This window comes from Pollicipes pollicipes, unplaced genomic scaffold (assembly GCF_011947565.3).
Source record: "Pollicipes pollicipes isolate AB1234 unplaced genomic scaffold, Ppol_2.1 Scaffold_3087;HRSCAF=3621_pilon_pilon_pilon, whole genome shotgun sequence".
NCBI classification, from domain to species: Eukaryota; Metazoa; Arthropoda; class Thecostraca; order Pollicipedomorpha; family Pollicipedidae; genus Pollicipes; species Pollicipes pollicipes.
This window is the reverse complement of record NW_023596225.1, coordinates 45,023,201-45,043,200: the sequence shown is the minus strand read 5'-3', so window position 1 is coordinate 45,043,200 and position 20,000 is coordinate 45,023,201. Positions and strand designations below refer to the sequence as shown.

The following is a 20,000-nucleotide window of genomic DNA, read 5'->3' as shown; positions in this document are numbered from 1 at the left end:
CTGTACGCATCAAGGACTCAAAGATATCCAAGATATACCTGCACTGTACAAAAGCGTACACACACGGACGAAGCTAGCAGGTCATTGGTAAGCAGGTGTTAATCGTGTGCGACCTGTGGGCTTCAACCCATGTGAGCCACAGTGTGTGTTGCTGGCATCGGGTGCGCTCGCTTCCCTGTTGGGGTCCGGTGGTCCGGTCTATCCTCAGTCCCTGCACCCCCGCCCGGTGTGCGTTCAACGCCATCGACGCTGGCTGATGCGTTTCGCTCCTAAACCAGCTGATGCTCCCTTGCCGCTGGTTGTCCGTCTCCGCTTAAACCGGCCTCATCCCTTTTTCCATTCATCGCGCTTGCGATCTGAGGCGTGGTGGCATCCGTCCCGCGGTGCATCCTCGGTGGGGCTGGGCCGTGCTGGAGCTGTTTGTGCGCCCTGCCACACTATGGCCCCCTGCGACACTGGGTGCATCTTCTGTGGGGCTGGGCCGTGCTGGAGCTGTTTGTGCGTCCTGCCACACTATGGCCCCCTGCGACACTGGGTGCATCTTCTGTGGGGCGGGCCGTGCTGGAGCTGTTTGTGCGTTCCTGCCCACACTATGGCCCCCTGCGACACTGGGTGCATCTTCTGTTGGGGACGGGTCCGTGCTGGAGCTGTTTGTGCGTCCTGCCCACACTATGGCCCCCTGCGACACTGGGTGCATCTTCTGTGGGGCTGGGCCGTGCTGGAGCTGTTTGTGCGTCCTGCCACACTATGGCCCCCTGCGCACCCTGGGTGGCATCTTCTGTGTACTGTGGGCCTGGGCCCCCCCAGTGCTGGAGCTGTTTGTGCGTCCTGCCACAGCTATGGCCCCCTGCGACAGCTGGGTGCATCTTCTGTGGGACTTGGGCCGTGCTGGAGCTGTTTGTGCGTCCTGCCACACTAATGCGTCCCTGCGACACTGGGTGCATCCTCTGTTGGGGCATGGGCCGTGGCTGGAGCTGTTTGTGCCGTCCTGCCACACTATGGCCCCCTGCGACCATGGGTGCATCTTCTGTGGGGACTTGGGGCCGTGCTGGAGCTGTTTGTGCGTCCTGCCACAGTATGGCCCCCTGCGACGCTGGGTGCATCTTCTGTGGGGCTGGGCCGTGCTGGAGCTGTTTGTGCGTCCTGCCACACTAAAGCGTCCTGCGACACTGGGTGCATCTTCTGTGGGGCTGGGCCGTGCTGGAGCTGTTTGTGCGTCCTGCCACACTATGGCCCCCTGCGACACTGGGTGCATCTTCTGTGGGGCTGGGCCGTGCTGGAGCTGTTTGTGCGTCCTGCCACACTAAAGCGCCCTGCGACACTGGGTGCATCTTCTGTGGGGCTGGGCCGTGCTGGAGCTGTTTGTGCGTCCTGCCACAGTATGGCCCCCTGCGACACTGGGTGCATCTTCTGTGGGGCTGGGCCGTGCTGGAGCTGTTTGTGCGTCCTGCCACACTAAAGCGTCCTGCGACACTGGGTGCATCTTCTGTGGGACTGGGGCCGTGCTGGAGCTGTTTGTGCGTCCTGCCACAGTATGGCCCCCTGCGACGCTGGGTGCATCTTCTGTGGGGCTGGGCCGTGCTGGAGCTGTTTGTGCGTCCTGCCACACTAAAGCGTCCTGCGACACTGGGTACATCTTCTGTGGGACTGGGGCCGTGCTGGAGCTGTTTGTGCGCCCTGCCACACTATGGCCCCCTGCGACACTGGGTGCATCTTCTGTGGGGCTGGGCCGTGCTGGAGCTGTTTGTGCGTCCTGCCACACTAAAGCGTCCTGCGACACTGGGCTGCATCTTCTGTGGGACTAGGGGCCGTGCTGGGGCTTTTTGTGCGTCCTGCCACACTATGGCCCCCTGCGACACTGGGTGCATCTTCTGTGGGGCTGGGCCGTGCTGGAGCTGTTTGTGCGTCCTGCCGACACTAATGGCGTCCCTGCGACACTGGGTGTATCTTCTGTGGGGCTAGGGCCGCGCTGAAGCTGTCGGTATGCCCTGCCACACTATGGCCCGCTGCGAAACTGGTTGCATCCTCTGTGGGGCTAGGGCGGTGCTGAAGCTCTCAGTGCGCCCTGTGACACTATGGGTGCATCCTTTGGGGCTGGGGCCCGCTGGAGTTGTCGGTGCGTCCTGCCACACTATGGCACCCTGCGGCACTGGGTGCATCCTTTGTGGGGCTAGGGCCGTGCTGAAGCTGTCGGTGCGCCCTGTGACACTATGGGTACATCTTCTGTGGAGCTGAGGCCGCTCTGGGGCCGTCGGTGCGCCCTGTGACTTTATGGGTCCATCTTCTGCTGGGGCTGGGGCCGCACTGGGGCTGTCGGTGCGCCCTGTGACTTTATGGGTGCATCCTCTATGGGGACTGGGGCTGTGCTGGAACTGTCCGTGCGCCCAGTGACACTATGGGTACGTCCTCTCTCCGCACGCAGCTGACTGGACGGGCCCGGAAAGTCGTGGTACGTGGCCGCCGGTGCGCAGGATCTGCACTGCGCTGGTCTGGTAGTCTCCTGCCGGCTGCTTTGCGCTGGCTTCAAAACGCATGATGATCATGGCATTTAAATCCTGAGCTACGCACGTTTTGCCGCTCTCTGGTTACCTCGTGCAGTGTCGCCGTCGCTCGTTACTTGCAGCCTGTGCCCAGGTTCTGAGACCTGCTCGCTGCGTCCCCGGTGTCGGTGAGGTGCGGAGGGTTTTCGGTTCTCCGCTCGGCGTTCTCGGTGGGATCTCTCGACTCCGCCTCGTCTGACGCGCCTTCCCCTCCCGCCGCCTTCAGTCGGAACTGATGCGGAAGGGCGGCATCATGGCGTCCGTCTACGGCTCGCAGGCCAGGGACCAGGCCATGACACTCGACCTGTCGCTCGAGATCAACAAGAAGCTGCAGTCGGTGCTGGAGGACACGCTCCTCAAGAACATGACCCTCAAAGTGAGCCGACGCTAGCGGTGTGCGGTCACGCGTGGTTCCCGTCGCATGACTCAGGCCGCCATAGGGGCGCCTTCATGGGCCGCTGCCGTTCCCAGTCCGGCTGACTGCGAGTAGCCCTCGGCCACAGAATGCTACTATGTGCTGATGCAATAAGCCATGTGCTGGACACATGCTTTGTGTTTGCATGGACGGCGAAGGCGTTACCTTCGCGTGAACCCCGGGGGTGGTTCATTCCGTTTCGTTATGCTTCTCGGCTGGCGTCATTGGTTGTGCAAATGACGCGCCAGAGGTAATCCGGGCTCCCGCTGTTTCAGGACAACATGAATGTGCTGGGTCAAGAGATTGCCTCGCTGACCGAGGAAAACCGACGACTCAAGAGTCAATGACCCCGCGTCGAACCGAGATAGCCGAAACGGGACATCGGCGAGACTGCGGGCCGCACGACGGGCGGGTTCGTCGCCGGACCGGGCGCACCTCTCCCGGGCGCTTGATGGGCGGGTTTGTGGTGAACCAGACACATCTCGGACTCGTCTCCCGCTCGGCCGCCGTGATAGCCTCCGCGCTTGTGTGAAAGACGACTTATTTATGTGGTACAAAAGATTGGCGTGCGTCCCCGGATTGCGACGTGCGCCATGCCGATCACGTGACGTAAGGCTGCTCCGTTCGTGCTCCTTGTGTGATAACTGTTGATGTGTTCGCGCGGCGCTCGTCTTGCCGCACGTTTGGGCGGGGTAATACCTGGCTTATATATCTGCTATATGACGCTCTGCTCTGGGGGTGAGAGGGGCGCACGGCCCGCGGGCGGTCGCTCCGAGGACCGGCCGGCTGTCGACACCGCCGGCAGCTGGCGCGGCCTCCAGTCTGCGGGGCGTGGTTTTCAGCGGCCGGCCGCCTCAGCCGCCGCCCGGAGCTCAGCCGGCCGGCGCTGCGGGCCGGGCGCCAGGCGCCCTCAGAGTCTCGGCTGTCCACTATTAATCAGTCGGTGTGATGCAGCGCCGCGGCCGCTCGCCGCCAGCTCCCCGCGGTGTCCGTCGGGGTTGCGCGGGTGGGTGGCGGGACGCGCTGGTGTCGCCCCGTCCGCGGTGTTCGCAGTAGTCTCCGTCACAAAGCGCACGGACGCACGTGGTGCCGCCCCTGTCTTCGCGCACTGGTGGCAGCAGTCCGCTCGGCTCAGACCGAGCCTCCGGCCGGGGCGGCCACAGTGGTGATGTGTACCCCGTGCTGGGCTGAGATGTCCATCAGGACGTATATAAACTCGTGGGCATGGAGAGAAGCGCGTGGTTTATGGTGCGGCGGTGCAGCACACGGTGGTCGGTCTGCGAGTTTATTAGCAACGAGCCTGCGTTCGCGCCTGAGTATTTAGCCAACGCTTTGTAGGTGCGACCAACACAAAGATGTCCTGTCAATCTCATACACAAAATCGTTACTTTGCTCTTTAAAAAAGAAAACGGTAAGCTCATGACACTTCGTCTGCCGCACGACGTCTCCTGGCTAAAACTAGAGGTATTGGGCCGACAAGGCAACACGGTTTACAAACACCACTGCTGACCAACTCCGGCGTCAGCACGTCCAAGCACGCCCAACCGGCAACACTCTCCACCGTAAAATAAATAATACTGAGTAGCTCACCCTCAGACGCTCATCTCTCAGTGCAGCACCTACGCTGGCCTACCAAGTATTAACAGTGGATCAAGACATCAAAACATGTTGCCCGGAGGAAACTAAAACAATGCTTCGCACGTCCGACACGGCGCTAAAACATATGGCACAAGATCTCACGGGCATATTGGCACGGTTAGTTGTAACATTAGCGCACCGGGAAACGAAGTTCCACCATTTGAACGTGTTCCCCGGGGCCGAAGTGGCACGAAATGCATAGACAACGCCCGCAGGCAAGGCACCAGGGCTACATGGCAGCTATATGTATACGGCAAGTCACGCGCATGGTATCTTACACGACGCTCTTTCGCACACGCACTCCACCCACTGACACGCAGCAATACATGGCATACCGAGGGTCCGCGATCGCTATTTACACAACAGCTGACCGCGCGGCGGCCGCAGGTTGCTCGCGCGCGGGAGGCTCTCCGCCGCTGACTAGGTGCGCCGGTGGCGCCGCGCGGCGGGCGACTGGTGGCGCCGCCTACATGGCTGTGCTTTTACACAGTTCGAACTGACTGTCGACGGAAACGTCCCGGCTGGACTCGGCCGAGTCGGCGGGCGACGGCACGCCCAGGTCCAGGTACTCCTGCCGGGGTGAGGTCGGGCGTCAGAGGGGCCAGGCGTCCATCACCAGCTCCGTGGCCGGCCGACGTCAGCCGGCCGACTCAGAAACGACAGCGGCTCGGCAAGTTGGCGAGGGCCTTGTGGACGGGGTGTTCGGGCTGTCCGAGCGGTGACTGACAGCAGGCTGGCGGGAGCATCTTGCAAACGACGGGGGTAAATAATAGCGCCGCGGGAGAAATCGCCAAGCTACGGTTTCACCGATCAGCCAGAGCCTGCGATACCTCGCTATCGACGAGCGCTTCCGCCAAAATCATCACGGATCCAGGAATGGGACCGACATTTCCAATCAGCTCCAGCAGTTTCCGCGCCGGTGTGACGCGCCAAATACGGTTCGATCGGCGCAACGCGGACTGTACGAATCAGGTGGAGAGGGCGTGGGAGCTCGGTGGGCCGCTCACCTGGGGTGCCAGTGACGCCAGGATGGTGTTGAGCTGCTCCACCAGTTCCGTGAACGTCGGCCGCAGAGTCGGGTAGTACTCCCAGCACTCGCGCATCACGCCGTACCTGCGGCAGGGCAGCACAAAGTCAGCACGAGGTCAACCCAAAGGGCAGCAGAGGCAGAGCAGCACAAGGTCATGACGAGGTTAGCCCATGGTCAGTTAAAGGTTATCAAAGGCAGGGCGGCACAAGGTCAGCCCACTATCGGTTAAAGGTCAGTAAAGGCAGAGCAGCACAAGGTCAGCCCACGATCAGTTAAAGGTCAGCAAAGGCAGGGCAGCACAAGGTCAGTCCGAAGTCAGCCCATGGTCAGTTAAAGGTCAGCACACGGTCAGCACGGTACAGGCGCGCGCAGTGCACCGTCCGTGAAGGGGATGTAGGTCACCAGTTCGCCAAATGGGTCGTACGCAGGTGCGTCACTTCGTAGGCTTCCGGGGGCATCACCCCCCCCCCCCCATACTGACTTAAGCTGACCTGAGTTCCGCCCACCCCCTAGGCTTCTGAGTCCCTCAATGCATTCGAGCGGATCGGAAATACTGGGCTAAATAAATACAGAACCGTTATATCAAGCTTTTGGTATACCGGGTAGTACGTACTTAAACACATCACCATCAGCATCATGTTAATTTTGTAGGCAATAGTACCTTGTAGGTACCTAAGTTACGTCATTTCTCCGCACGAAGATCATTTTGAGTCTACAAATTATATATATATATATATATATATATATATATATATATATATATATATATATATTGTTGTTTTACCATCGATGACGCAAATTCGAGTGGAAGAGATCCGGGGAGAAATAATGTATTGGGATAGGTTAGGCCAACCTTTTTGGGTCAACCTCCACTCCCCCTACTCTCACTGTTCTTAGAAAGTGACTCCCCTGGCCATATGGTGACCACCACACCAGCAACAGCCGGTTCATGGTCGGCAAAAGGGCTGAATAGGTCATCACAGGGTCGACACAAGGTCGTTGTAAGTCACCCAGCCGGCCTATGCCCACAGGAACCATCATCACGGCGGAAGGTTTCAGAGCCCAGCCACTTAAGCAAGATCGATATATTTTTTAATATAGAAACCAATTTTACCTCAGTCCCGCTGAGTTTATACCTCTCCCAGTCAGCACGAGGTCAAAGTCAGTACAGGGCCAGGGACGACAGCTGCCGGGGCTTGCCTCGGTCATCAGAGAGCTATCCCGCCAACGTCGCGGCCCGCCCCACCACGCCGCGGCTTCGCTCGACAGCGCGACGACTGCTCGGGAAGAGCTGACGGCGACGGGAGCTCTGGCTCGGGAAGAGCTGACGGCGACGGGAGCTCTGGGTCGCGTCGAAACACGGCGGGCAGGCTACAGCCTGAACGCCCCAAAATGACCATGTTCTCGTGCTAGCCGCTTGACTCAAGTGAACCGTCCTGCCTGAAATATTCCGGTCTCGCCAAAGTCTGGCAAAGGCCACGTTGACAGGCGTGTTTAAAAGTTATGAAATATTCCGGTCTCGCCGAAATCTGGCAGAGACCAATGTTAACAAGCGTGTTTAAAAGCTGCGAAATATTCCGGCCTCCCCGAAGTCTGGCAGAGGCCAATGTTAACAGACGTGTTTCAAAGTAATGAAATATTTCGGCCTCGCCGACTTCTGGCAGAGGCTAATGTTGACAGACGTGTTTCAAAGTCATGAAATATTCCGGCATTGCCGAAGTCTCGCAAAGTTCAATGTAAACGGACGTGTTTAAAAGCTAATGTAACTATAAGCAAATAGCATATTCACCGGTGCTCTGCTGGAGCGAGATTCAATTTGCATTTAGCATGCCTGCTTAGGTCGGCGTATGTCGCACAACACGCCGCGATCAAACGGAACACGCGTCATCTAAATTCAGCATTAAACATACCGAGCGTCAACGATCACTCAAAAGTTGAGCGGAGTAATGTGAAGGACACGGTCGGTCGCAAAAACACTAAACCAGTCCTCCGCCACCTGACGGGCGCCCGAGCAAGCCGCGCGCGTTCCACAACTGTAAACAGCCAGAACTGGGGGCAGGCGATGCCCCCTCCCCAGCTCAGTTCAATCGGGTGAGAGCCCGGGGTCCGGAACAGGTCTTTCGAGCAAGGCGACTCCTCTGTGCAAATTCTGCACAGTGCAATCTGAGGACAGGTGGTAAACATGAGAGGCCTTCAGCGATTGCTTTGCAACGCGAGTGGACGCCACGTTCAGCGCCGTGTTAGCATTTACGCCGCGGTTGTAGCACGGGCAGGAAGTCCTTCAAAGCGCCTCTTTCCCACGTGGTAGCGAGACGTGTGACGGCTCGCGTGTGTCCCAGACTAGCAATATGTCTGTTATGCACCAGACTCTACAGAACTGCGCTGCAAGCCGCAGGTGACTGGCTGTCGAACACCTGTGACGACGACTGGTGTTTCTGCGTTTCATTGTGCTCTACGCACTCTAACATGGGAACTTCAACCAGATATGTCGCCACCATGTTACGCGACAGGCGCCTTCCCGTGAGCAGGGCGCCTCCCAGAACAGGCTTTTAAAAAAGCTCTTGCCATTTCGGAAAAATACACAGATCAGACTGGATCGTGCCCAGAGGAGGACGTGTGGTACTCTAATGTTCAATAACGCTGCCTAAACCCGGTGCTGACTGGTTTGGAGTACCGATTGTCCTTCGCGCCGAGGTCCTCGGCAGGGCCGCCGGAACGAGTCACTCACAGGTTCTGCGGGCAGCCGGGTGGCTGCTCCATCCTGTAGCCCTCGCGCAGCAGGCTGAACAGCTTCTCCACGTTCGGTATGCTGGGGTAGGGCATGCCGCCCATCGTCATGATCTCCCACAGCAGGATGCCGAACGACCACCTGCGGAGCGGGAGCGACGGGGCCGTCAGCAGACGTCACGTCGCTGCCCACGCGAGGTGAGAGCCTCAGAGGGGACAGGCGGAGGGCCCTCGGCGTTCGAATGGTGGCCGGCACACCAAAGGTTCGAGCTTCACTGCGAAACTGTCCGTGTTCCGGCTCGGTTATGGAGAGCGGAGACCAAGCTTTGGAGCTCCGGCTTCTGTGCATAAATAAACACCACCAATGATGTCTGAATAGTGAAGGTGTACAAACAAAACTGTGAGCTGTGAAACAAAACTGAACAAAACCGTGAAAAGCTCACGAAGTGAGAGGCACAAATAAACCCAACACAAGCCAAACCAGGCGTCAAGATTCGGAGTTATTACGTCACGGCTATGACATCGTTCAGCCAAGACGCATTTGCTGGCCGGCGACAATAACGTACACATCAGACTGGGTGGTGTAGAGTCGCTCGAACAACGCCTCAGGGGCCATCCACTTGACCGGCAGCCGGCCGTCGGTGACCTTGCGGTAGTACTCGTTGTTCTGGATGTCTCTCGCCAGACCGAAGTCAGCGATCTTCAGTGTCTTGTTCTCGCCGACTAGAATGTTGCGCGCGGCCAAGTCTCGGTGGATGCACTGCAACATCGGAGGTGCGATGTGAGAGCATACGTCGTAAAAGTGCGAGGCGAGAACATATGGCGTGGATGTGCGAGGTGAGAACATATGGCGTGGATGTGCAAGGTGGGAACATATGGCACGGAGGTGCAGGGTGAGACCACATGGCGTGGGGGTGCGAGGTGGCGACATGGCGGGTGGCACTGGGAGCGAGCGCCGAAGTCTGGTGGTGGGCCGAGGTTTGCGTTGGGGTCGGCTTCTGCGTCGTCACCAGGCGGTGTCCAAGGCCAGGCGGCCTTTGGAGCAGCGCCAGGAAGGTAAGCAGCCAGCAAGCACAAACCACGGAAATAATTCAGCGGCGTTCTCGTTTATGGCAGCAGTTCATGACAGCGGGAAGCCTCGGGAAGGCGAGTTATTTTGATGAGCCATGCATAATCAAGGAACTTCAAAGAAGGAAGACAAGCTTTAACTTCGGGTTGAGGCGCTTTCGTTGAACCCGATCCAGGGTACACATTCGTTTCTGCCCTCCTCTCGCCCGGTCTTGCTCTCCCGCTCCCTCTTCTCTATCCGTGCCGTCGTTTAGCAACCCTAAGGGTTTGAAGGGCTTACTAACCCGACAGGCAAATCATTTCCGGGCAGACCACGCGAGAACTCGGCGCCGAAGGACACTTGCACTTACAATGCCACTGGTTGCCTGGACACCTGATTTGTGACGCAGAAGCGACAGGCGGCATCATCGCGTGACGCGCACAACACGAGCGCAGAGCCTGCGGTGGCCGTCGGAAGACCACTCACCTTTTTGGAGGCCAAGTACTCCATGCCGCGGGCCACCTGGTAGCTGAAGCTGGTCAGTTCGCGCACGCTGGGCGTCTCGTGGTCGAAGGCGCGCTCGTAGCCGGATGTGGGGCGTCGCTCGCGCAGGTAGGTGCGCAGGTTCCCTGCAGCGGCGAGCGACCGTCAGCCGCGGGACGGGCTTCCTCGCGGCGCCAGAGCGGGGGGGGGGGGGGGCAGGCCGGTACCGGGACAGGCTCCGAAAACGGGGCGAGAGCGGGCCTGAACCCGAGCGCAAACGACAGAGACATTGGACTGGTGACACATCTCGCGTTTTGAGCGCATACAGACTGGCTGGCATGCACAACACTCCTGGAGCCAGAGGAATGAAGACGCGACGGCAGCACACCTTTCATCTGCACGGTCGGGGATACGGCGAAGTCGTCCGTAATCAGACTACCTAGCTGATCCTCCACGTGCATTGTGTCAGCGAGGTCAACACGGCCCGCGCGCAGCCGCGCACTGGCGGCCGGACCGCAGCGCGCACATCTGGAGGGCCGATGGGAACACTGATGGCCCACGAAGGCGCGCCGAGGCAATCAGCTCGCCGCCGCCTCAGCACCAGCAGGTTGGAACAAATCAGCAAACCGTGCCAGACGCCTGACATCGCAGACAATCCATCCATCGCCAAGAACAGGCCTCGATTTGTTTCGACGTTGATCGCCACCCTCCAGACAACTCCCGGGCAAAAATGAAAGGAATGTGCCTTAGCCAGTGCTGGTTGAGGCCCCGTAAGCACAACAGAATAGTTTTCCAGGCCAGAATCGTTCGTGAGCATTGCCAGCAACCGAGCATCGCTTGTCGGCTGGTCTTTGATTCGACTTTTCATGGTCGCAGTGATGTTTTGCTTTCTTCAACAAATGTCTGAAGCACAACGCACCAGTCATGACTTGTTGGTGCTTGACAGCCCACCTGGCCTCGAGTTTAAAATCCCCCTATTCGCCTAGGCCAGCCACCCACGTCCTGTCCACTGGAGCCGTCTCTGCCAACGAGCATGTCGTCTCTGAAGGCCGCGACCAACCAGACGGACTGGACCATCTCCGCTGGTCACACAACGGTCCGCTGGAGCCCGAAGCTAGCACCATACTCCTTGGAGCCGTAATTGGTTACACAGAGGCCCACTGGAGCCTTCAGTTGACGCCGTACTCCTCAGGGTCACCACTGGTCACGCAGCCGCCGCAGCCGACAATGGCCAATCAAAGCTCCTTTACATCTGCCAGCGTATCGTTCAGCATCCCCCTGAACATGCCGAGAGCGCGACAATCCTCTGCAGCTGCCGCTGGCCGCAGTCGCTCCACGGCTCTGCCACCGCTCCCACTCAGCATCTCCTCGAGCCGACACTTACCGTGCGGCGCGTACTCGACGATGACCAGCAGCGGCCCGTCTTGAGTGGACGTGCCGACCAGGTTGATGATGTTGATGTGGCGGCCGATCATCTTCATCACCTCCATCTCCGAGACGAGGTCCAGCAGCTCGGCATCAGTGTGACCCTCTGTCGGCGCCAGCCAGGATTACGCCCGGTCACGGCACGCCGGCAGGGGTCTCGGAATGGCAAAAGGTTAAGTGGATCAAGGCAGGCACGTTCCGAGAAGGCATGCCCACTGTGCAAAGTAAGCAGAGAGGGTATCAACCGAGCTTGATTTTCCCCCGTTTCCTTAAAGCACGCCTGAATCAAAGGGGCAACGGGGCAGACACGACACCCAGATAAGCTGGCTGTCGACCAGCAAAAACGTCTTTGTATCTCACCGGCGCCGACTGAGGCGCCACCAGCGGTCTTAGAAGTACCCCAAGCAACAACCACACTCCCTGCCCCCGCGAACACGTCCCAGCAGCGCTACCTTTCAGCATCTTGACGGCGACGACGATGGAGGCGTTGGGCTTGGCCGGGTTGTCGAGTGCGCCGCGCACGACCCGTCCGAACGCGCCCTCGCCCAGCTGCTTGCCCAGCTGGAGCCGGCAGCGCGGGATCTCCCAGAGCGGGTCCACGGGCAGCTCGTACCCGGACATTACCGAGCCCTCCTTGCTGGGCCTGGCGGGGGCGGGCGGGGCGGTGACGTGGGGGGAGGCGAGCGGTGACGTAAGGGAGAGCGGGGAGGTGACGTGGGGGGAGACTGGGCGGTGACGTGGGGGGAGGCGAGCGGTGACGTAAGGGAGAGCGGCGAGGTGACGTGGCGAGACTGGGCGGTGACGTGGGAGAGAGCGGACGATAACGTAGGGGAGAGCGGGGAGGTGAAGTAGGGATAAGGCGGAGCAACAGGTGGGTGTCGATGGGGATGGGCCGGCAGGGCCGCAAGCGTAGCGAGAGGACCTGCACCTACTCACGGATTACAAAAGCTCACGCAGAGGAAGCTATGGTCAAAACCGTCCAACATTCGCATGCACACGCTAACGACATTAAACAACAACAACAAAAAAACATGAACCAGAATGAAGAGAATCAGCCTGCCTGGTTTCCAGACTTTTCCCTTTTCACCTCCCTTGCAACGTTGCACGAGGCGGCCAGCGCCGACAGCCGTGCCGACGGCCTTCACTTCCGTCCAGCGACGCTCGGCGCGATGATTAATGCGCTGCATAAATACGCGGCTGCTCGGAACCCGCCGCGTCATCGCTGTCAACGGCGCGTTGGGTGGCTCCTATTTGTCCGAAACCGGCGCGGCGTTAATACCCGGCCGACTGATGCGTCTCCAAACAACCAACCAGCCGTCGCCAAACCAACAAACAGCCCGGCGACTCACTTGCAGCGCTCGATGCGGATCGTCGGCGCCACGATCGTCCCATTGGCCAGCATGTTCTGGTGGTCGATCAGCACCTTCTTCGTCATGGCTTGGAAGGCGTTGGCCTTCTCGACGGCGCGCTTCTTCTCGCGCCGCTCCAGGCGCAGGCGGCCGTAGAAGCGGGCGGCCGCCAGCGCGCCCATCACCACCAGCAGGCCCAGCACCACGATCAGGATCACGTAGTTGCGCAAGTGCGAGCGCACCGGCACGGGCACCTCGTCCAGCGCTGCGGCGAAGGGAGGGGGGGGGGGGCGATTGACGTCACGCGGCCAGAAGGGGAGGGGCACGAGGTGATCGGCGCCGACAGCCGCTCGGCGGCCGCTGCCTGTCAGCCCGGCGGCCAGCGGACGGCTCGGCAGCAAGGTCGGGCTCCGCCGAGGCCGGTGACACACTGCAGGTACGGCGCGACGGCACGTCCGCGACACGCGCAGCCTTCAGATGTCGGCTCGGTAGGCGGCAACAGCGCTAATTGCCCGGACTGGGGACGGTTAACGCCACGTGACAAGGCAGAGCGCCGGTGCGGATATACACGCTCTAGAGGACGTCCGGACTCAGTTTCGCGCTCAGTTGTCGATACAGCCTTTGAATATACCAACAACGGATACCTTACAAGTTACATACAATTATGACAATGGGCCTTGGGTGGTGAACCGGTCCCACATGAGGCTTTCTAAACGTACAAACTCCGGGTAGATACCTCATAAACGTTAGACATGTTGGATGCAAAACGCGACGCTAGGGATGCGACGACGCATAGCTCCGCTAAGAATACCACGGTCGCGAATCCTCAGGTCGATTACCGCGAGCGCGGCTCTGCCAGGAGCCACATCCTCGCCGAAAACCCAACATCCTGACAACTAATCGGCCCGCCCTAGACTCGGCAACGGACCTGGACGCCCATCGCCCTCTATATATAACCCGCCTCCGCCCAGCTCCGTACTCGCCGTCAGCTAGGCGATGTTGTGCTACACCTCAGAAGCAAACCACACTAACAAACACGCCGCCGGGCCGGAAGCCGAGCCGTCCCAGCAGCAGACACACCCATCCCAACACCGGTCACTCACGCTCGAGAACGGTCAGGTACGCGTGCGAGTGGGTGTAGCCCAGCGTGTTGTAGGCGACGCAGGTGTAGAAGCCGGTGTCGTTGAGCGTCACGTTGCTGATGATCAGCCGCTGCGGGTCCGAGATATCGTAGCGGGCCGCCGTCCTGCGCAGCCGGCAAGCCAGTGGCGACGGTCAGACGGGCGACGGTCAGGGGCGACGGCAGTCAGCGGGCGACGGGGGACGGGGGACGGGCGACGGGGGACGGGCGACAGTCAGCGGGCGACGGGGGACGGGGGACGGGCGACGGGCGACGGGGGACGGGCGACGGTCAGCGGTCAGCGGGCGACGGGGAACGGGCGACGGGGGACCGGGGCGACGGGGGACTGGCGACAGTCAGCGGGCGGACGGGGGGACGGGGGACGGGCGACGGGCGACGGGGGACGGGCGACGGGCGACGGGCGACGGGGGACGGGCGACGGGCGACGGGCGACGGGCGACGGGGGACGGGCGACGGGGGACGGGGGACGGGCGACGGGGTACGGGCGACGGGCGACGGTCCAGCGGGCGACGGGGGACGGGTGACGGGGGACGGGGGACGAGCGACGGGCGACGGGGGGACGGGCGACGGGGGACGGGCGACGGGCGACGGGGGACGGGCGACGGGCGACGGGCGACGGGGACGGCGACGGGCGACGGGCGACGGGGGACGGGGGACGGGCGACGGGCGACGGGGGACGGGCGACGGGCGACGGGCGAGGGCGAGGGGGGACGGGCGACGGGCGACGGGCGACGGGCGACGGGGGACGGGGGACGGGCGACGGGGGACGGGCGACGGGCGACGGGGGACGGGCGACGGGCGACGGGCGACGGGCGACGGGCGACGGGCGACGGGGGACGGGCGACGGGCGACGGGCGACGGGCGACGGGCGACGGGCGACGGGGGACGGGCAACGGGGGACGGGCGACGGGCGACGGGCGACGGGCGACGGGGGACGGGCGACGGGCGACGGGCGACGGGCGACGGGGGACGGGCGACGGGCGACGGGCGACGGTCGGCGGTCAGCGGGCGACGGGGAACGGGCGACGGGGAACAGGCGACGGGCGACGGGGGACGGGCGACGGGGGACGGGGACGGGCGACGGGCGACGGGCGACGGGCGACGGGCGACGGGCGACGGGGGACGGGCGACGGGGGACGGGCGACGGGGGACGGGCGACGGGCGACGGGCGACGGGCGACGGGGGACGGGCGACGGGCGACGGGCGACGGTCGGCGGTCAGCGGGCGACGGGGAACGGGCGACGGGGAACGGGCGACGGGGAACGGGCGACGGGGAACGGGCGACGGGGGACGGGCGACGGGCGACGGGGGACGGGCGACGGGCGACGGGGGACGGGCGACGGGCGACGGGCGACGGGCGACGGGGGACGGGCGACGGGGAACGGGCGACGGGCGACGGTCAGCGGGCGACGGTCAGCGGGCAACAGTCAGCGGGCGGGGAAGGGCACTCGCCGTCCGGCCCGTCGGCCGAGAGCCCCCCTCATCAAGCACGACTGCGGCATCCTAATCGGGTGAGACGTTGTCGACGGGCCGTGTAATCAGACACATCCGACACCGAATATCCGACATGAACGAGGGACCGACGGCTTGAGGCCGCTGACGTGTCGCCGGTTAACCCGTGAGCTCGGCGCCGGCGGACAGTGTCCAGCGACAACACTCACAGCCACACCGCCGGCCCGGCGGAGGCGTGAGCGGTTTGAGCGGCCCGCCGGTCAGGACGAGGGACGATGCGAAGCGCGTCATGTTTCACGTGGTATACGGTCGTTGGACGTAGGCACACAACACACGAACACCATTCAGCATTCAGCGGGCTCAGTCGCGGGATTAAACACGCGGCAGACAACTACGGATGCTGGTCAGTCTCTGCCGCGCGCCTCCACTCGGCGCCCATTGTCTAAGCTAGAGCCGGCCTTCTTTAAAACGGCCGCTAAGCCCGTTCACGAGTTCAGCAAGGCTGACTGCGGGGGAGGGCGTGCTTACTGTCCGGTGCGGCGGTCCCGCCCCCACGGTCCCCAAAGTTCTGACGGGCGCCGTTCCACGCACCCCCCCCCCCCCCCCCCCCTCCCGCCGTCCCGCAGACTCGTCCCGCCCCCTGCTGAGTGAGGCGACGCCGCAGGCCAGTGCGTTGTCGCCATTTAAAAAGCCGTTCCTTCGCGGCGCGGCCTGCACCGAGAGGCGCCGCTCAGCTCGGCCGGTAGCCGCTCACGTCAGAGGCGACTCCGCGCGTGGCAGCGCTCCTTAGAGCGCGGCCGGCCTCCAACGAAAACACGGCGTCGCGCAGCCCGTCTGAGTAACCTAGGGCCGGCAAGGTGGGGCGCGATCGGGCGGCCCGCCGCAGGGGCGCCGCCAGGACACAATAACGGGGGGGGGGGGGCGGGCCGCCACGGCACTGCGTCAGAACGGTGTCACCAGCCGAACACACCCCCAGCCACGTAAAAGAGCCTCATTCCCCGCCTGAACGCAGCCTCAGTCCTTCAGGGGAGCCTAGCCCTCAACCCTACCTGGAACCCCGCGTGCGCCCATGCCCCGTGACGTCACAGTGCAGGGCATCTGAGCAACGGCCAGCCCAGGTCACGCCGTCAGCGGTCGTCAGCGTCAGACAGGCCGTGATCGGCCCTATTTCCGGCTGTCGGTGCACGCGGCGCCGGACGGCGTATCAAAGGGCCCGCCCCCGGCCAGGGTCACGCCCTCTGCCCACGGCCAATCCCGATCAGAGCCGTGGCCGTCCTCCCTTGTGAAAGCTTCTGAGTGCTCCCGCGTGCGTGCATAAGGCTTAATCTTTCATCAACTCTATACTTAGAACGTAGAACTCCTACTTCGCATTTCAAAGTCGGCCCGGTCCACCAAAAATCCTCCCCCCGCAACTCCACGGGGAGGGGATTTAGAGCAGGTCACGGGCCCGCCGACGGCCGCCCGAAATAAACCGGCCGCGTGCCGCGAGATTCCAGCCGCCGAGCAGTCACAACGGCGCCGGCAGGCCGGCCTGTTGGCCAAATATTGTCTGTTCGGCATACCGCTTCTCGGCCGCCGACCAGTGTGTTTTGACACGGGCAACAATCCGGACCGGGTCGGAGCCGGCCAGCAGGCTGGCACCCCGGCCTTGCGTGGCGTCTCCCGGGCAGGTGCACCGGAGACGCCGCCCGAGCTCTCAGGTTCGAGCCGCGCTGCAAGGACGGACAGCGGGAACAGCGGTAGCAGCGGGATGCAGCAGCGCGGCGTCCTCTGTTGGTGCCCGTCGGCGAGCGATCCGGTGGGAGCTTTGCTCGGTACGGCGGGTAGCGGGCCAGAGGGCCAGGAGAGACGGGGGCGAGCGTGTTCCAGCCAGGCTCGACCGCGGTGCACCACGGAGGAGCCCGTGCCGGGTCACCATGCTGCCGGCGGAGCGAGAGGAATCGCCCCCACCCCGACTGGACCCTACTCTGGTTCCGAGGCGGCGGACGGCAGACCGCGCTACCCTGCGGCCGGTACTGTCCGGACGCAGCAGCTTCGGTGCGAGTTAGCCGGTGTCAAAAGAACCCGCGTGAAAGACTGCGGCAGCCACGCTCCACACCGCATGCATGCTAGTCGGATCAGCAGAACATGCGCCTTGTCAGCTGGAATGGCATCAGCAGCAGCAGCGGCGGCTCCTCCTCCCTCCTCCTCCGCGAGCCACGAAGGGCCGGCCAGTCGAGCGGAGACGCCGAGGCGCCGCGACGACCGGTGTCGAGTAACCTGCGAACTGCGGCATCAGCCGCGGCGTGCAGCATGCGCAGGCGGCGTGCGGCGGCGTGCAGGCATGCGAGCAGACCCGCTACCTTGAGACCCTGGCCGTCGGGGCCGTCCGAGTGTCCGGAGGAGTTAGCGGCGGCGGCGGCCGGGTGCCGCTTCCACTCGAGCACCGAGTGCAGGCTGGATGTGACCTGGCATACGAACTTGGCCGTGGCGCCGGCCTCGACCGTCAGGTTGCGCGGCTCGCGCGTGATCACCGGCTCCGGCTGCGGCTGACCTGCGGACGTGGGCGGCGCGCGTCAGGCGGGTGGCGGCGGCGCCGCACGTACCTGTTGCGCCGTCAGCGAGCGCTGGTTTTGCCGGTCCAGGTCGGCGATGCCGCCGATGGTGAACGTCTCCTCGCCGAACACCCAGAAGAGGTCCATCAGCAGGTCCCAGCTGCCCGGACACTCGAACGTGGCGCTGCCGCCCACCTCGACCGTCACGTTGCGCGGGAACGAGTCGTCGATGGACGGGTCGACGAGCATGCCACCACCTGCAACGGCGCCACGACGCCACGGCAGCGCGCGTGCGGTTAGCGGCGGCGCGGGCGGCGGCGGTGCGGCTGGTGCTCCGTGCTCGTGCGCCGGTCAGCCGGCGGCACCACTGACGTCACACGGGAGACCCCGGTGACGTCGGTCAAGCGCCTTCGCGATCAACGGGCACGGCTACGAGACTCGAGTGTCTGCTGTGACACCGCGGTGCTTTCGGCCAAGCGATGAGCATGCAGCAGCTTTCTCTCCCTCAGCGAGCGTCAGCGCAACACACGCACACAAACACACATCGCCCATCCCATCCCCAACCCTGCCACATGCGTGAACGCGTCGCTCGCGACGCAGCGCCGTCCGCGCGTCACCGCCGCCGCCGCCGCCGCCGCCGCCGCCGCCGGCAGCTCCCCCACGCCGCCTTCCGAGAACGGCCGCCGTCAGCGTCGGCGGCACATGGCGCGCCGGCGCCAGCTCAGACGCGCCGCGCGCTGTTTACTACTGCCGGCGGTCGGCGGCGGCGGCGGCGGCGGCGCGGCGAAAGCGGCGCGTGGCCGCTCATCGCCCGCCGCGCCGCCGCTGACCGTCTGTTTACACCGCCGTGCTGTATTATACGGCGGCTATCGCGTGCTGGCGGCGGTGGGTCCGGGCGCCGGCGGCGGTCGGCGGCCGGCGGCGGCGCGTCGATACTGGCCACGATTAATAGCGACACGGCGCGTCGCGTGCAGGGAAGCGGCTCCGGCCTCTGCAGACGATGCTCAGTGCGCCACGCATGCTAATCGGCGCTGGGTGCAGACTATCGGCGACAGGTGCAGGACAGTCCGGCCACGGGGCTGAGAATGTCACAGGAAGCCAGGCCAGGTCCGGCGGGTTACAACCCGGTCCATGCAAACCACCCAGCCGAAATCGCAGGTGACCATGCAGCTCTGACAGCCACTCGGACACGAGCAGCACTCTCGTCGGCACCCCCAGGCAGTGGGTCCCGACCGTCTCGCCCCATCCCGTCCTCTCCCCTGCCCGGAGTCCCAGGAAGCTGTCATCGGCCGGCCGGCGCTGCTCCACTTACTGTTGGCCTCCACGTGGAAGGTGTGGTTGACCTGGCCGAGCGGGTTCTCGCCGACGCACGTGTACTCGCCGTTGTCGTACTGGCGCACTTGCGGCAGGCGCAGCGAGAACTGGCGCACCTCCACCATGTTGGCCGTGTGCACGCTCTCCGAGACGGGCTTGCCGTTGTACAGCCAGCGCACCACCGGCAGCGGGTTACCTGCGGAGCAGAGGCGGTCAGCGGCGCCGTAGCCATACGTGAGGAGCGGAGGCGGTCAGCGGCGCCGCAGCCGTTCGTGAGGAGCGGAGGCGGTCAGCGGCGCCGCAGCCGTTCGTGAGGAGCGGAGGCGGTCAGCTGTACTGCAGTCGTACGTCGGGAGCGGAGACGGTCAGCAGCGCCGCAGTCGTACATGGGGAGCCCAACCACGCACCGCGGGCAAGTCGCACCGGTCCCAGAGAGAACCCTCAAAATGACAGCGGAAGACGGAGAACGGAAGCGCACCGATGGCGACCAGTGCGAGAGGCGGTGGAGGAATGAGCATGCGACGGAAACGAGTCAGGCGAATCTACAGGCAGAGAACCCAAGAGGCAGCTCAGGACGTACGCGGCTGACAGTAGCACAGTCTGCAGGCGCGAGGGCCGACGCGCCTGCAACGGGGTGGGGGGGGGGGGGGGGGGCACTCCTCGGACGGCGCGGAGGCCGACGCGAATACAGCGGGGACGGTCCCTGGGCGGCGCGCGGCGGGCGCCTCGCGGGCGCCGCCGCGGGCAGTAGCTGGCGCGCGGGCGGGCGCCATGTACAGGACACCACTCCACGATGACAGGTCACCAGACGGGCCACTCAGCAGTGGAATGCCGACACAGCCGGACCCCGACCGGCCCATGTCGCCGGCCGTGTCCTGACGCCGGCGTATGCAAAACCGGTCGG

The 20,000-nt window shown here is 63.5% G+C and overlaps 2 protein-coding genes across 2 annotated transcripts in view; one reads left to right on the top strand and one right to left on the bottom strand.

The window, feature by feature from the left end:
* Positions 1–4,165, top strand: part of LOC119090472 (coiled-coil domain-containing protein 186) — an 18,166-nt gene extending 14,001 nt beyond the window's left edge. Inside the window, exons 13-14 of the mRNA XM_037213287.1 lie at positions 2,767–2,916; positions 3,231–4,165. Coding sequence (XP_037069182.1) covers positions 2,767–2,916; positions 3,231–3,302 — 222 coding nt within the window. The 3' untranslated portion in view covers positions 3,303–4,165. The remainder of the gene's footprint in view (positions 1–2,766; positions 2,917–3,230) is intronic.
* Positions 4,166–4,226: 61 nt separating this feature from the next.
* LOC119090471 (fibroblast growth factor receptor 3) overlaps positions 4,227–20,000 on the bottom strand; it is a gene marked incomplete in the record, with an annotated part of 53,158 nt that continues 37,384 nt past the window's right edge. Inside the window, 8 exon segments of the mRNA XM_037213286.1 lie at positions 4,227–5,164; positions 5,601–5,706; positions 8,352–8,492; positions 8,917–9,110; positions 9,885–10,027; positions 11,266–11,412; positions 11,759–11,949; positions 12,656–12,920. Coding sequence (XP_037069181.1) covers positions 5,060–5,164; positions 5,601–5,706; positions 8,352–8,492; positions 8,917–9,110; positions 9,885–10,027; positions 11,266–11,412; positions 11,759–11,949; positions 12,656–12,920 — 1,292 coding nt within the window.